Source organism: Macrobrachium rosenbergii, chromosome 25, assembly GCF_040412425.1.
Source record: "Macrobrachium rosenbergii isolate ZJJX-2024 chromosome 25, ASM4041242v1, whole genome shotgun sequence".
Taxonomy (NCBI): Eukaryota; Metazoa; Arthropoda; class Malacostraca; order Decapoda; family Palaemonidae; genus Macrobrachium; species Macrobrachium rosenbergii.
In genome coordinates, this window is record NC_089765.1 from 40,994,065 (window position 1) to 41,011,057 (window position 16,993).

General features: G+C 42.8%; 1 protein-coding gene across 2 annotated transcripts in view; it reads left to right on the top strand.

Annotated features, from left to right (window-relative positions):
* Taf3 (TBP-associated factor 3) overlaps positions 1–16,993 on the top strand; it is a 161,747-nt gene that overhangs the window by 42,121 nt on the left and 102,633 nt on the right. For both annotated transcript variants that reach the window (XM_067127472.1, XM_067127473.1), the window contains exon 3: positions 2,380–2,512. In XM_067127472.1, the coding sequence (XP_066983573.1) occupies positions 2,380–2,512 (133 nt within the window). The remainder of the gene's footprint in view (positions 1–2,379; positions 2,513–16,993) is intronic.

Here is a 16,993-nt window from a genome sequence, read left to right on the forward strand (position 1 = left end):
CTTTTTTTCCGCTTCGGCGTTTAAGGGTTAACCAGATTTGTCCAAGGCAGACTGAATGTCCTGGCAGACCAGCTAAGCAGATGCAATCGAGTCATTCCCACAGAGTAGACTAGATCCACTTGTTTGCCTAGACCTATGGAGACTGTGGGGGAAACCGACTCTGGATCTCATTGCGACTTCAAAGAACCATCATCTCCCGCTATTTTGTTCACCAGTTCCAGACCCCTTGGTATGGGCGCCCATTTCAGACAGTTTCATCGACGGTTGTCAAATCTAGCTCTGACAGGTTACAAACTGTCGAGAAATTAGTCAGAGCTAAGGGATTTTCAAGGGTGGCTGCAATTTTTATTGCGAAGTGCAGACGCCAGTCATCTGCCAATGTCTACCAAAACAAGTGGTCTATCTTCCGCACTTGGTGCAGAAGTAATGGCATCTCATCTTCTAAGATATCTTAAAAAGAAACTGCAGATTTTCTATTATTCCTGAGGACCACCAGAGGTATGTCTTCCTCCACAATTAAAGGTTACAGATCCATGCTTAGCTCTGTTTCCCGGCATAGAGGCCTGGACCTTTCTGCTAACCATGATGTATCTGATCTTATTAGATCTTTTGACACTAGTAAGCAAAGGAATATGGAACTATTATCATGGAACCTAGATGTGGTCATAAAATGGCTATCTAGCCCTGTTTTTGAACCGCTTAATTCCATGTCCCTTAGGAATCTTACTAAGACCCTCTTCCTGTTTGCCCTAGCCACTACGAAAAAGGTCAGTGAAATACATGCAGTTGACAAAAGAGTTGGATTCGCTCAAGGCGATGCGGTCTGCTCTTATACCATGGGATTTATTGCAAAGAACAAGACTGTCAAAACCCTGGCCTCGTTCTTTTAACATCAAGAACTTAGTGCAAGTGTTAGGTTTGGAAGATGAAGAGCGAGTGCTTTGTCCTGTGAAGCCTTTAAAATATTACCTACACAGGACTTAGAAGATACTGAGACCTGCCAGTAACTTACGGTGTTCGGTCAAAGACCCTCTTGACCCCTTACGAAGAATGTCCTGTCTTTCTTTTTAAGGGACCTCATTCTCAAATTGGAGAACTGCATCCTGTTTTTAAAGTCAGAGCTCACAATATTAGAGCTGCAGCTACATCGTTAGCTTTTAAGCACAATCTCTCTCTTCCGTTCTCCAAGCTACATATTGGAAATGCAAGTCAGTGTTTGCATCCCAAGTACTTAAAGGAAGTTGAAACAATTTTTAATAAAATTGCAATACCCTAGACCTGTTGTTGGTGGCTGGCATGGTGTTAGAAATGATTTTTAATAATTGCAGTACCCTAGACCTGTTGTTGGTGGCTGGCATGGTGTTGGGGGAGGAAGTGTAGGAAGTATCCCTTCCGTCCTGAATCTCTTAACATTGACATGGGTTGTTGAGTCTATGGGGAGCCTGGAGGTACTATGTACTTGGATACCCTCCAGTTTTGAGTGGATGATGGTGGTATTTTTAATTTTTATGGTGTAGGGAATAGTGTTGTTTTTGGTCTGGCTGTTTTTTGTGATGGTACTGCGCCCAGGATAGGGGCAAATTTTTATGCTTTACTAGAGATCGGAAAGGTCCTTCACTTAAAGCTCCTACTTATGTAGCAGATGACCCACGGCTATGCCGCTGCACCTCTACGTGGTAAGGTGAGTGCCAACCAGAGGCAGTATTTTCCTGGAGCAGCTGTCTTACCAGGAAGAAAACATCAAGCATTCTATCAGTGCTGCCAATTTTTCTCTATTCTCAAATTCATTACATGTACTAATGTTTTGGGGTAGTAGATGTCCATGCAACCCATCTCCTATCAATGTGGGAATCAGCTGTGTAATTACTTGATAAGTTACTTATATAAAAATGACTTTTTTATGATAAAATAAAGTTTTATATATACTTGAAAAGTAATTACTGAATGGGAGCCCATCCTCCTCCCCTGCATGGACATGAAGGCACATACAAATTGAGGTTCTTTGCTAAGTTGTTTCTCTCTTTCCCGAAAGTGGGCAGGACTAGTTACCTACACCAAAACAAAAGAATCGCTACTGCGAGTTTTCAAATTTTAGCTGCTATACTAGTTAGAAACTATAGCTATGTAATTACTTGGTAAGTATTTATAAAACTTTATTTTATAAAAATGTCATTTTTAAGAAGTAGCTCATAGGCCAGTGTTATTTTGACTAGATGGTATGCTGAAAGATGGTGTATGCTGCCATACTTATCATGTTAAGACCATATAATGCTGCTATCTTTATGTTAACATATACTATATTGCCTTTTTCAATTGTGTATACTGTATAAGGTATCTTTTGTCAACTTTTTTAATAGAATCCTTTATTTCATATTTCAGAAGAAGAATTAGAAATGAAGGTTAACACATGTTTAGATGATGTTCTTGGAGAGAGTTCTTCACCATTACCATCCCCCCAGGCTTCTAATAAACGTTCTTCAGACAGTGACACATCACCTGCTAAGAAACCTAAGTACGTAAATGGAAGAAATGTTTCTGGAATTATGTGCCCTATGCTGATATGTGAAGAATGTTGTCTTAGAATAAGTTTTTTTCATCACAAACCCATTTTTTTTTCTTACATACCTATTGTAGATACCCTTACTCCATATGAATGGCTTTTAACCTCACCCACTTGATGGATCTTGAATGGAGAAAGGGCATACACAGGTCCCACTCCACTGTTCTGGAAGGCAAGGTAATGTGTCATTCCTCCATGTGACTTCACTGAAGTCAGTTATACTGCTGTAGTTTTACCCCAGTATTATGATATGCCATTCATTTGTTTTCTTTCAGACATTTTTTTTTCTTTTTTGTATTTTTTCTTCACTTTAATGTGTGTTGTACTTAGTGTTATATTATCTCTAAGTTAGCACATTTTGCTTAGTGGTTGTGCATCTCTCTTGAGTTCACATGCCTCTGGAATTAGGTTTCTTATCAGGAATTATCAAGAACAGTTCTTTGATATTAAGGAGGGACCTGTGCCTGCCAATTTGTTTTCCAGCTGGAGGGAGCAATGTACAGTTCATCCCATGTTTGATCTAGATAACCCTAAATAGGCCTCCTTTGCAGGGGACATAAGGTCTGCCATGCAATTTGACTGGTTTTCTTCAGGATTATATACAAACTTATCAAGCTTCTATCATTTCTATAATGGCCCAAACAACTGTCTCATTTTTAAATTGCTCTGGCAGACTTAGTTTAGAGAAAACCTTTGATTTCTTGATGCCAGGAACCTTGTCAGTGACTCAAACAGACCTGGAGAATTTCTGGGACTCCTGAAGAAATCATCAAGCATTTCTCGGCTTTCCTATGCTTCGTCTGCTAAGGAGACTACCCAGCATATTCATCACAGGACAATAAGGACTGCAAGCCCTAACCTTTGACCAAGGGTGGGGAGGTGTTCCTTGATGAAGCTCCAGCGTGTGCTTGTTGTCTGTTCACTCCTGCTAATGAGATGCCAGCTGCTCCAGGAGTAGCAATGTAATCTTCAGAGTACCTGAAGTTAATGTGACCCAACCTGCTTATTCTTGATTACCCTTCATTTACCTTGTTTTTTATTAGGATTACTTGAGTTTGGCTGCTTATGAGGTCAATTCCATTGACCCTCCTATTGCCATCATGATTCCTGTAAGACAAACCCCTGTATTATTTCCTGTTCCTGGTACTCCTGATCTTTGTGTGCAAATTGCCTAGATCTTGTCCTTGGACATTGCAGGAGAGAAAAGTGAAACTTATAGGAGGAAGTGTTTTGTAGTCCCAGAAGGAGGCCTCTTGCTAGAAGTATCACGAGGTTTTGCGTGACTGCCTCCTTTCACAAAACAGAGGTAGTGGTGTACAATCACCAATGTGGTAGCCTATTATTCTTGCTCATTATCCCTCATCTTTTTGTTCTTCTTGAGAGATTAGGACTACCTTTGACTACCCCTGCTGCTCTTCCTTCTCCAGAGGAGCAGTGGGTAAAGTTGGAGTTTGCCTGTAGGTCCCATTCATTCACATTCTCAGGAACCTGTTTATGGACACTGAGGGTTCTTGTATGGCAGATTTCCATTACAAGATATGCTTGAATATCAAGGTGACTTATACATGTGATTTTTCACTGATACAAAGTTCTGGGCCTGGTTCTTTTGGCTTGTCTTCTGCTGTGTGAATGCATAATTGTGCTCCTGGGATTATTTTTCTGCAAACCCTTGCTTCAGAAGTATTGATGTACTGTACAGTATTGTGCACCTTGTAAATCAGTCAAACCAGTCTGAGGACTGGAGTTAGCTCCCCCCATTTTTTCTTGGGTTTTTTAAGACAACTCAGAACCCATCAGTTCCTGAGAGGTTTGGCAGCTTCTTTGTCACCTCCTTCCAGGACCTCATTGATGGTGATCTAGGTGATATGCTTTTGTGCTCAGTGTAAGCCTTGCAGTACTGTCTGAATAGTATCTGGCAGGCACGAGAACTCCTTTCTGGCTTCTTAAGATGATCAAGACTCCAAGTCTGGTTTATTGGCCTGTCCCTGGCATTAGGAGGAACTATTTGGTTCCACAGGTAAGAGAGCAGGGTTCTGGCTTTGACATGCCACCTTTACCTCATTCTGCCTAGGGGATGTGACTCACAAACCCTTGGACATGGGTAGTCCTTTAAGTAAAGATAGTTGGAGCAAACTTGTTTTGAGCAATAAAAAAGAATTAATGGAATTTGAAAAGTTTATTAAATATTTAATATAGGGAGGTATTTAATAATTTTAAAAAATTAGCCTAAAGATCCGACCTGATTATGAAAGAGGCCAGTTTTATTTTATAGGAAATGTCATGAGAAAAATTATATATGAGAAGTTTATTGGTTGATTGTTTAATTAAAACAGCTTTTTTTGTTTTAAAAATAGTGACTGATCATGGAAAAGGGCTGAGATAGTAGTTGGGGTAGAGCATTATCATCTGGACCCATTACATTATATAGTGTTTGCCCCATCACAATGATATAGCTGCCTACTGACCTGTATCTCCCATTGTATATGGGAAGGAAAGGATCCTGTTTTTCCATAGACTGAATTTTCAAAATAAATATTTCTGTGGCTTAGAGCTATCAGTCTTTGCATCCTTATGCCACACTGTATAGATTACGGGGTTTATTTTTTTATACTCCTTATCTTTCCTGGCTGAGTATATCCTCCAACGTTAGGACTAATTCTCATATATATATAAGACTATAGTGTGTATTTTAGTGAGAACAAATATCAGATTCAAAGATAATTTGTATTTTTATATAAGTAACTTACCAAGTAATTACATAGCTATAAGCTTTCTACCTGTAGCAGTCTAAAAATTCAAAATTCACAGTAACATTAAAATTTTTTTGGTGTAGGTACGTGCCCTGCCCACTATTGGGGACCAGGAGGAACAACTTAGCCGAGAGCTTCAATTCGTTTTCTGTCGGCCCCCGATCAACATTGTTGGTTTTTCCTGCGTCTTTTTCATTGTTTTTGGATGTTTTCGAGTTTTCTGGGTGAAGTACTCTTTATTCATTGTAGCCATCAAGCCCTAGCTGATGAGTTAGCTTTCATTAACATCAGTTTTAGCAGGTTTTCAACATTTTTAATTCTAGCTCTTCAAGCATTAGATTTTGCTCTGAGAGTTGTAGGACTAGACTCACTAAATCTTATGATTCCCACACCAAGTGCATTAAGTATAGGGGACAAGATTGTAATAAGGACAACACTTGTATCAAGTGATGATTGGGACAATAAAAAATGGAAAGTTTTGCAGTCTCATCTGGACAAATTAGATAAGGATAGGAAACAGAAGGCGACTGCTAGAGCCAAGGATAGGGCTACTGTAGAACCTGTTCCTGTGACAGAAACTGTAGAGGATAGTGCTATTTCCTCTCCTTTAATTCCTGTTGCTTCCCCTATCCTTAGCCCTCCTACCTCTATTCTGCATACTCCTTTCCAGGTTCCCGTGCTTCTAATCTCAACTCCTTTGCCAGTCTCAAATCTAGGTTTGACCAAAAGTTCAAGTTTTTGGCCAACACAGTGATGGGGTTGGGGTCCTCCTTTAAGACCTTTGTTGAAAAGTGCAGTGCAAAAAGTGTTGTTAGTGCAGTACAGAGCAAGTGTGTTGGAGAGGTGGCTGCCCATCCCACTTGTGCTCCGAGACGAAGGTCCCTGTCCTGCTCCCCTGCACAAGAGAGAAGACATACCAGAGGTCCAAGGGAGGCCGGTGGGTTTGCCCATGGGTAGTCGCCCCCTCCGTCGAGCCTGTTGCACATTCCCAGGCTGCGATGGAGCGCTGCTGGAAAGGCGTCTCTATCAGTGCCCATCGTCTGTCATCGGACTCAAGATTCCAGTCCTGGCAAGAAGTGTCAAGGGCGCTACCTCATCACTTCATGCCCTCTCAAGAGGCATACTGCCAGTGCAGACAGCTCCCCTCCACCTACCAAGAGATCCAAGGTGGCCAGGCTTAGCCCCAAGCCTTCTTGCAGTTTCACTGTTCTGCCTTCTACTTCTTCAGCACATCCCCTACGGTTGGCTTGGGACGGTCCCAAGTCGATTTCGTATTTTGACCGCCCCTTACTGGCTCCCAAGCACCAGGAAGATTCGCACAAGAACCCATCTTCTTCAATGAAGCTTAGTCTCGCTCCTGAGCTCCCATCTTTTCCTGGACATCAACGCTTGCATCTGTGTGCCAACCTCATGCTTCCGACCGCTTGGCGCCAGCTCCTGGGCACCAGGTGCCATCACACGCTGGCTCGGCACCAACCTCCCCACCACCTAAGTCGCGCTCATCAGCGCAGGAAGACTCTTCACTTCCTCTTATTCACTGTCAGTTGAATGAACTTATGAGTTTTTGAAGAAAACTCCATAGGTCTCTAAGCCTAAAGACACAATGTTATTTCCTGTTTCTTCAGATGAGGAGGATGCAGGCCAAGACTCCACTCCTTCCACCTATTTTACCATGCTTAAACACTTCCTAGATAATTTTCCAGACTTTTTCGCTCCAGCTACCCCAGTTTCTCCTGCTTCAACTTTCCTCATGAGGAAACTCCAGGCGGACCACACCCTCCCGAAGTTGGTTCTTTCCTCTTCTTCGAAGAAGATGCCCCGAAAAGTGGAAGTCTGGCTAGTCTCTAAGAGGGAACAGGCAAGGGTACCTTTGCATTTCCACCATGTTGGCTTGTGAATAGGAGCCACCGCTTTTACGCCACCAGAGAAGCTCTCTCTGGGAGTTTTGCCTCCTCCCAAGACGACTTCTCCAGCCTGGTCAACACAACTCGTAGATCTGCTTTTTCTTCGGCCAAGACCATTTTTTTTTCCTCGCCCGAGCTCGACCACTTGACCAGGAATATTTTTAGAGTTTTAGAAGTTTACAGCTTCCTCGACTGGATCACTGGTGCTTTATCCAGGAAGATTGAGGATTGTCCCGTCCTGGCAGAAGATTTTGCAGCAGATTGGTTGGGTGTTTTGTTGTGCGCTGATAAGGCTGTGAGAGATGGCTCCGCTGAACTTGCTTCCATCTTTTCATTGTGCATTCTTAAGAAAAGAGAGCTGTGGTGCTCTTTCACCCCTAAAGGGGTTACCACTACCCAGAAGTTGACACTCATGTTCTCTCCTCTGGACAAATCCCACATTTTTCCTCAAGATGTCGGCTCAGTCTGTCAAGCATCCGAGAGACTCTGCTTTCGTTCCTGTTAAAGTTTTTTCTCCGATTCAATCTCAGCCCTTTCGCGGAGGAAAGCAAAAGACCACTCAGTCATGTTGTCCATCCAACATGGGGACTGGATGGTCACTCTGGACATGCAGGATGCTTGCTTTCACGTTCCCATACACCCAGACTCCAGAGGTTTTTACTCAGATTCTCGCTCCTTTGGGCAAATGGTTGCATCTCCTAGGCATAAGCCTGTGCCTCCACTTAGACCACTGGCTTCTCAGGTCTCCGAGAGAGAGAGGTGCGAGGAGGACCTAATGAGAACTCTTCTCCTGACGAAGCAGTTAGGCATCCTGATCAACGACCAGAATGCGCAAATGATCCCTACTCAGAAGATTCCCTATTTGGGAATTCTTCTAGACTCTTGGACTTTTCAGGCTTCTCTTTCCCCCAAAAGAGTCTCACCTCTTGTCTGCAAACCGTCCAAAAGTTCCTGTCTCTTCAATCCTGCTCAGCGGTGCAATGCATGAGCCTCTTGGGGACTCTTGCCTCAGTGGAACAGTTCATCAGGATGGGAAGGTTGCACATGAGGCCCCTGCAATTCTTTCTAAAGACTACTGGAGCAGGGAGACTCAGCTGGACTCCTTCATCTTCCCCATCACTTTGGAGGTCAAGCAGGATCTTCAGTGGTGGTTGTACAAAGGAAGACTTCTGGAGGGGAAGTCTTTTCTTCCGTTGAACCCCGACCTGGACTCCTACTCCGACGCCCCAGATCTGGGTTGGGGGGCTCTTCTAGGATCTCATGAAGTGTCGGGCAAGCGGTTGAAAGTTCTGAAGGACTCCCATATCAGTGTAAAAGAGCTGAAAGCCGTTCACCTGGGTCTCCGGTCCTTTTCAGCCCTGGTTCATGGCAGAACAGTTGCAGTCCACACCGACAACATGACAGCTCTATCGTACATTCAGAAAGAGGGAGGCACCCACTCTTTCTCTCTCTACAAGTCGGCAAAGGAGTTCCTTCTCTGGGTGGAATAGAACCAGGTCTCAATTGTGACTCGCTTCATCCATGGGAGACTGAAAGTTTTAGCAGACGAATTGAGTCAGCTTAAACAGGTTCTTCTGGCGGAGTGGACTTTGGATCCTCTTGTCTGCAGCGATTTATGGAAGTTGTGAGGCACGCTGGCCATAGATCTGTTTGCGACATTGAGGAACTGTCTTCTTCCTTGCTTCTGTTCCTTTGTCCTGGGCCCTCTCGCATGGACTACCGACGCCATGCTCCTGGATTGGACAGGTCTCAATGTCTACTCCTTCTCTACCTTCAGGATGATCAGGGAGGTGCTCAACAAGTTCGTATCACACCAAGAGATCTCGATGACCCTAGTCGCTCCTTTTTGGCCAAGGAAGGAATGGTTCTCGGACCTGTTGTGTCTGTTAGTAGACTTTCCGAGGCTCCTGCCTGAAAAGAGGTCTCTGCTCAAACAACCCCACTTCCTCCGGTACCATTAAGGGTTGTCCGCTCTGGCCCTGACAGGCTTCAGATTGTCAGACGTCTTGTCAGAGCGAAGGGGTTTTCGAGACAGGCTGCACAAGCTATTCCTGGATGCAGACAACCTTCTTCTAGCAAGCTCTATCAGTCCAAATGGGCAGTTTTCAGAAGATGGTGCAGCCGCTATAACATCTCTTCTTCTGAGACCTCTATAATCTAGGTAGCCGACTTCCTGCTCTACCTGAGGACCTACAGGCAGCTTTTGACTGTCACCATCAACGGGTATAGGTCTATGCTCAGCTCGGTGTTCAAGCACGGGTCTAGATCTGTCCTCTGACCGAGACCTAAGTGACCTAATCAAGTCCTGATTCCATTAGACAAGAGAAGCTGAACGTTGTCTCCTGGAATTTGGAAATTGCTTTAAAATGGCTCTCAGATTTCCCATCTCCCAACACCATGCCAGCCACAGATAAAGGCCCTAAAGCACTGCACTTTTTGTAAGTAGTTTCCATGTCCTTGAGGTAGTGAGTAAGAGTCCTCATTCTTGGCGAGGAAACCAAGAGGGAAGGAGCAAACTGTGTCCCCCTGAGAAAAGTCAACTCTCTTATCGATAGTAACCTCTTCGCTCTGCCTCTCCTAGGAACTTGACGAAGAAGACCTTCTTCCTTGTGGCTTTGGCTACCGCCAAACGGATTAGGGAGCTCCAGGTGAGCTCAGGGGGCCGCAGTTTGCTCCTTCCCTCTTGGTTTCCTTGCCAAGAATGAGGACCTTTCTAAGCCGTGGCCTCGTTCATCCACCATTAAAAATTTAATGGACATCCTCGGACCGGAAGACAGGAGAGAAGTCTCTGCCTGGTAAGAGGCCTTCGGTATTACTTCATCAGACAGAGAAGATCAGAGGGCAGTCAAACAACCCCTGGTGCTGGGTGAGGAACCCTTCTTGTCCTCTCTCAAAGAATGCTATTTCCTTGTTTTTGAGAAGCTTGATTTCCTAGTCATGCTCCCAGATTAATGAAGAAGATTTACGAGTCATTAAAGCGAAGGCCCATGAGGTCAGGGCCATTGCTACCTCTTTGGCCTTCAAACACAAAATGTCCCTTTTGGAGGTGCAAGTCAGTCTTCGTCACTCACTACCTCAAGGACATGGAAACTACTTACGAAAGTGCAGTGCTTTAGGGCCTTTATCTGTGGCTGGCATGGTGTTGAGAGTGGAAGCATAGGGGGGGCCTTCTGTCCCTCTACTATTCCTCACCTTGGCTTAAGGTGTTGAGTTCATGGGAAGCCTGGGGGTACTCAGTACCTGGAGCACCCTCCAGTTTTTAGTGGTTAGGGTGGTGGTCTTTTTTATTAAGGTGTAGATGACAGTGTTGCTGTTTTATTCTAGTCTTTGCCCAGGGCAAGGGTGCCTCTTTTTAACTTTTCTAGCCACGGGTGTACTTCCCTCGCTACAAAGATCCCACTTATGTAGTGGCGATTCTGGGCTATACAGCCATGCCCATTACAAGTCAAGAGGAGCTTTGGTCAGTGGCAGTAATTACCTACAGTTGCTCCCTTGGCAGGTGAGGAAACAACAAGCATTGTCTCAATGTTAGCAATTGTTCTGTGTCAAAGTCATTACCATGTTTAATGTTTTGGTGTAGAATATGTCCATAGATCCTTTTAATGTGGAATCAGCCATGTAATTACTTGGTAAGTTACTTACATAAAAATTATATTTTTATGATAAAATAAAGTTTTATATACATTTACTAAGTAATTACTTAATCAGAAAGTTTTGTATATGCTTACCAAGTAATTACTTAATCGGAGCCCTTTCTTCTCCTCTCATATGGACATAAGGGCAAAAATGAATTGAAGCTCTCTGCTGAGTTGTTCCTCCCGGTCCCCGATAGTGGGCAGGGCACATACCTACACCAAAGCAAATGCTAGCGTTATTGCAAATTTTGAATTTTTAGACTGCCTTAGGTAGAAAGCTCATAGCTATGTAATTACTTGGTAAGTATATATAAAACTTTATTTTATCATAAAAATGTCATATTTCCAAGACAAAAACCAGAGTCTCTTATTGTAATCCCACTTCAGCCATCCCTGCATATTCCTGGATGCTGAAGGGAAAATGCTGGGTTATCAACAGGTGGGCAGTATCCTACCTCTCACTTACCTGCCACTAATTAACATCCTGGTTACAAAACTTTAATGAGCTTTCCTAGCTCATGCAGGTAATACTCATATGTAAAGGTTCTATTTTGTAAATCTAGGACGATTACAAATTATTCTTAAAATTTGCTATATTCTATTGCCCTCCTCATAGAGAGACATTCCTAAATTGTTCCTCACTTTATATGACATTAGGAAAGAAAAAATGACAATATTTAGTCCTTTCATTATCCATGCTGCTTTAGGAACCTTGGAACCCCCTTGACTTTTGCCCATCGTCTAAAGTGCAAGACCACTCCAGTATGTTTTTCTACGTGTGATGGCTAGGTTATCTTTATCAAGTCTCTTTATCCCATTAGTTGCATCATAATGAGCTTCCACTTTGGAGGTCTTTTTCCTCATCATCTTAGCTATCACAACTTTGCTTCTTGTTAGAGGAACAGATTCAAATATTTTACTGTTACTCCTTTTTGAGGATTTGTTTGTTTGTGCTCTCACATTCATTGGTACAGTATTTGCTTCTTGTTTTCACTTGAGATTCTTCAAATCTTTACCCCTATTTTTTCACTTGAAGCTTTGGTTTGTATTACATGTTCTTGCTCAGGATCATCTTTGTCTCTTCAAGTTGTTATCCCCTTTCCATATCACCAGCAGCTCAGTGCTCCTCCTGTTTAAGTTCCTCTTCAGAGTGTATTGAAGTAATACGGTTTGTGATGAAACAAATATAGTTTTTTAGATTAAGGGGTCAGCTGGTAAAAAAGTTATGGAAATTAGAAAAATATGTAAGATTGCAGGTTTTTTTTTGCTATAATTATGGCATGTAGCCTGTAAATGTGAATTTTATATTAAAATACGGAGTTTTGTATGCATGGGAAATTTCCAGCAACCATTCCTCACAGACTGGTGCATAGGAATTGATACTGTGTTTAGAGTATGTTAAAGTGAATTTTATTTAAACAGTGTCATCAAAATGGATTGACATCTTATCCCAATGATACTAGACAACAGTACCTAGGTGGAGCTCACTAACCTTTACACCTAGGTTTAGGTAACATTATAATGCATCAAATTATGGTCAGGCTGCTTCATTTTTAGAGGCCCATGTCTCAAAACATAACACCTAGGTTTAGGTAACATTATAATGCATCAGATTATGGTCAGGCTGCTTCATTTTTAGAGGCCCATGTCTCAAAACATAACTATCTGTCTAATTAACAGCATAAGAAACATCATTTTATATCTGAAAGCATTAAATTATGCAAATATTGTGTACAGTGCATTTTATATAAGGGAAGTAGTTATTGGAAATTTGTTTTATATTGCATTAAAAGAGGCAAAAAAATAAAGAGTCACAGAATGAATTTCTTGATTCAAAATTCATGAATAGCGTCCTTTATTTCTTGTGTGAATATTATGGCCTTATCTGTGTAAGTCAATATTTTCACCATCAAACCTGCTTACTCCCTTCAACAAACTGCCCTCCAGCTAGATCACATCACACAAAGAATGTACTTAATGATTGAGGACCTAGAATTACTTAACACACTTGTACCCACCTGAATTACCTTACCAATTTTTCCTTTTACAAGAGGAATGATATGATGATATGACAGTGTGCAAATATGCTATGTAAATTATATTGAAAAATGTAATTTTTATATAAGTATCTTACCAAGTAATTACATAGCTATAGTTTCTACTCGCACGGCAGCTAAAATTTTGAAATTCACGGGTTGTACTGTTAGTTTTGGGTAGGTGACTTGCCCCACCCACTTTCGGAGAAAGAGACGAACAACTCAGCAAAGAGCTTCAATTTGTTTCTGCTGGCTGATGGCTGAACACCAGTTAGCAGCAGCTTTATCTTGGAATTTGTTGCTTTCCGATTGTCCATTTTGCCAATTGGTGAAGTATTCTTGTATTGGTTTGCCTTTCGGCACATTTAGATAGTGTTAGGTTTCTTGTAGGAGACCGTCATTACTGATAATTCACGAATTGTGACTTTTTCTTGCTTTTGACCTTCTTAGTGGACTTCGTTTTCTTAAAATGTCTAACTTAAGTTCAACTAGCTTTAGGTATTGCAGCAAAGGTTGCAATACTTGACTATCTAAGGGGACCTACGATTCATATATACTATGCACAAATTGTAGGGGGCAGGTGTACTCAATAGATTTACAATTTCAGGAGTGTAAGGATTGGGATGACAAAAAGTGGAAGAGTTTAAAATCATTTAAATAAATTAGCTCGGGACAAAAAGAGGCAGGTGACTGCTAGGGCTGAAAATAGTCAGCCTATAGTTAGCCAGGAATCTTCTCAACCTGTTGATAATGATAATGCTCTTGTTTCTGATCCCGTAATTGTGACTCCTCTTCCCAGTCCTCACATTGTTTCTCCCTCTCCTTAACCCGGCTTCCATGCTTCCGAACCTGACCCCATTGCCAGCCTTGAGACAAAGTTTGACAGGAGATTCAAGTTAATTGCAGAGACTTGGGCCAATTATGGTCCTCAGTGAAAGCCCAAATGGAAAAAGTTGAGTGTGAATAGTGCTAGTGAAGTGTTGGTGAAGGAGGTGGCTGCTCGTCCCACCAATTCTCCTAGGCAGAGGTCATTGGCATACTCTTCCAATCCCAGGAGGAGTCCAACTGGTAGCCTAAGGGAGGTTGATGGGGTCTGCCCACAGGTAGTCGCCCCCTTGGTCAAACCTGTTACTGATGCCCAGATTGCAGCAGAGAGCCGCTGGAAAGGTGTCTCTAAGGATGTGCATTGTCTCTCTGCTACTTCAGAGGATTCTATCCCAGGCACCGATGGCATGCTTTGGATGAATCACACCTGTTGAAAAGGCGTGCAATGGATGTGACACTGTAGGGGCTTTATCAAGCCACACAGTTGAATAGAATGATAAATTTGTTCCTCTTGGCTTCCCTTAACCTACTTTATTTCCTTAAATATTACAGTGGTCTGAGAACTTCAAACAGAACCTTACCATAATTTATTATCCTTAATACTACTACTACCATCAAAACTTTTCCTAACTTCAGTCTTAATCTACAATCCTCCCACAACTGTCAAAAGAACCTTAATCTTATCACTATAGTTCTTCAAAACTGATCCTGTATTCAGTCTTAAGACTACAGAAAAAAAAAAATCAGCAAAAATACTCCAGCTGCATACAATATCAAATAAACGATGTATATACAAAGACATTAAATTGGTAGTCTGGTGCAAAAATGATGACACATTTCTACAACAATTTGTCTTTTTCCATAAAGTCCTCTTCAGTTCACTACTCTAACAAAAACACATTGGGCTCAAAACCACAAACAACTTAACAATTCATTTAAACATTGCAAAATTACATAAATGCAATAGCTTCATGAAAAGAAGTACATGACCACTGCAAATAGAGCCCAAATTACAGTAGATAGTTCATGGTCAAATCAACAGGAATTAATTTGGAGCAAAGTAGATTATGTCCATCTAACTTTCAACTATCCTGGGAAATTCTCTTACACTGTAAACACTGATTATTATGCCTACCGGCCTCAGGCTCCCTAATCCTCAGAAGTAAATCCACTGCACCAACTTGTGCACCTTACTGTTTCATAAGCTGCTACAGCCACAAAGTATGCCAACAACAGCTCCAACATAGACTTTTCACCACAGTTCCCGTCAATAGATAACTACTGCCAAATAGCTTCTGCTAAGGAAGTATCCTAACTTCTCAAGCTGCATACACTTAGGGTTGAAGGGGAGCAAGCTGCACTACTCCGACACACTCAGCAAACTGCAAGTAAAAAAAAGAAAAAAACAGACTTAGCTAGTGTACTCCTTCCTGACATACAAAAAAAAAAAAATCACAACAAAAATGAAACAATCAGTTCACACAAACCATCTTTCATCATACAAACCCAAACTTAGCCTACCACAACACGCTCTCCACAAGTGCCGTGTAAAAGGTTCAAAGAACCTGTTAGCAGCCCTCGTCCATCCTGTAGTCACTGGGACAGCCTGGAGCAGTTTTCTTTGGAACATCCAATTGCAGGGAGCCAGACTTCGGCTCAGAAGCGCTCTACTTTGCGTAAGCACTCCTCATCGTCTTATGAGCATCAGTCTTTTTCTCTGGAGCACCCGATAGCTCCCGAGCACCCAGCAGTTCCTGAGTTTTTCTTGGAATCAGAGGTGCCCATGCCTTCTAGTCTCCGAGCATACTTTACCTCCTGAGCACCAGTTACTACACGAGCGCCCAAGAGTCTCCAAGCGCGCATTAGCACCCGAGGGCATTCTTGTCTGAGTGCCCAATGGTGCCTAGTAGCCACAGAACACACTTTGGCCCCCCGAACATCCAGTTTCAACCCATCATCCAGTTCCAGCCTTCAAGCATTCAGCACTGTCTCCATCTTCTGCGACTCCAGGAATTCAGCGCCCTGCACCTTCATCCACACCGCTGGCTCCTCTCCTTCATGCTTCTGCTTTTAGTTCTCAGGCACCAGCAGCTGCCGATTCATCCTTGGATCCTATTCAATGCAAGGTTGACAGTATTTTGGGCCTTCTCAAGGAAGTTCAATAAATTCATCAACCTCCAGCAGACCCTTCTCTATCCTCAGTATCTTCTGATGAGGAAGACGTAGCAGACCATGACACTCTGACTTCAGCTTATGTGTCCTTATTGAAGTATCTCCTTGCTTCTTTTCCAAATTTCTTCTCACCAGCAATCCCATCTTCACCTGCTTCTGCCTTTTTAATGGATAATCAGGCTACTGGCTCCTATAGGTTACCTGAGTTTGTACTTTCATCTTCAGCAAAGAAGGCTTTGCATGAGGTTGAGGGATGGCTCGCTGAAAAGAGAGAGCAGGGAAGAGCCTTCTTCAGTTTTCCTCCTTCCAGGTTGTCTCGAAGGAGGTACTTGTCATATGCCACGGGAGAAGCTCCTTCCTTGGGAGTTTGTGCCTCCTCCCTTGGGGACTTCCCTAGGCTTATAGACTCGTCCCATAGGTCAGCATTCTCTTCAGCTAAGATAATGTTCTCCACTTCTGAGTTGGCTCATCTTCTCAAGAACTTATTCAAGGTCTTTGAACTAGAGCTGCCTGGACTGGTCTGTCACTCAAGGGCTGCTGTTTTGTCAGAGGATTGTGCCGCAGATTGGCTAGGAGCACTTTCTTGCATAGATGAAGGCATTAGGGATGGCTCCCAAGAATTAGCCTTTCTAATTGCGATGGAAATTCTTAAGAAGAGAGAGCTCTGGTGCTCATACGCTTCTGTTTTCTCCCCCCCTTGACCAACATCACCTGTTCCCACAGACCACTGTGCTTGGTTTCGTGTTGGATGTTCAGAAGAAGAGTACAGTACTCAGGACCTTCTAGTTCAGTCCTCTAGACATCCTAAAGAGGTGACTGCCTTCAATTCCAGGATAGTCTCTCCTCTATAGACACGGCCCTTTTGTGGCAGTAGGCAAAGGGCTTACTCTAGACCCTACTCTAGCACCTGTTACTCATCACATGCAATCAAGATATCCTCAACTAGACCTTCCTCGAAAGTGAGGACTCTGTCTTTCATACTCCAGTAGGAGCCAGGTTCCATCTCTTTTGGGAGAGGTGGAGAGAAAAAGGAGTGGAGCCTTGGATTGTAAATGTCCTGAAGGAGGGCTGTGCTATCCCTTCCAGAGAGAAACCTCCCGTAGTCAGCACG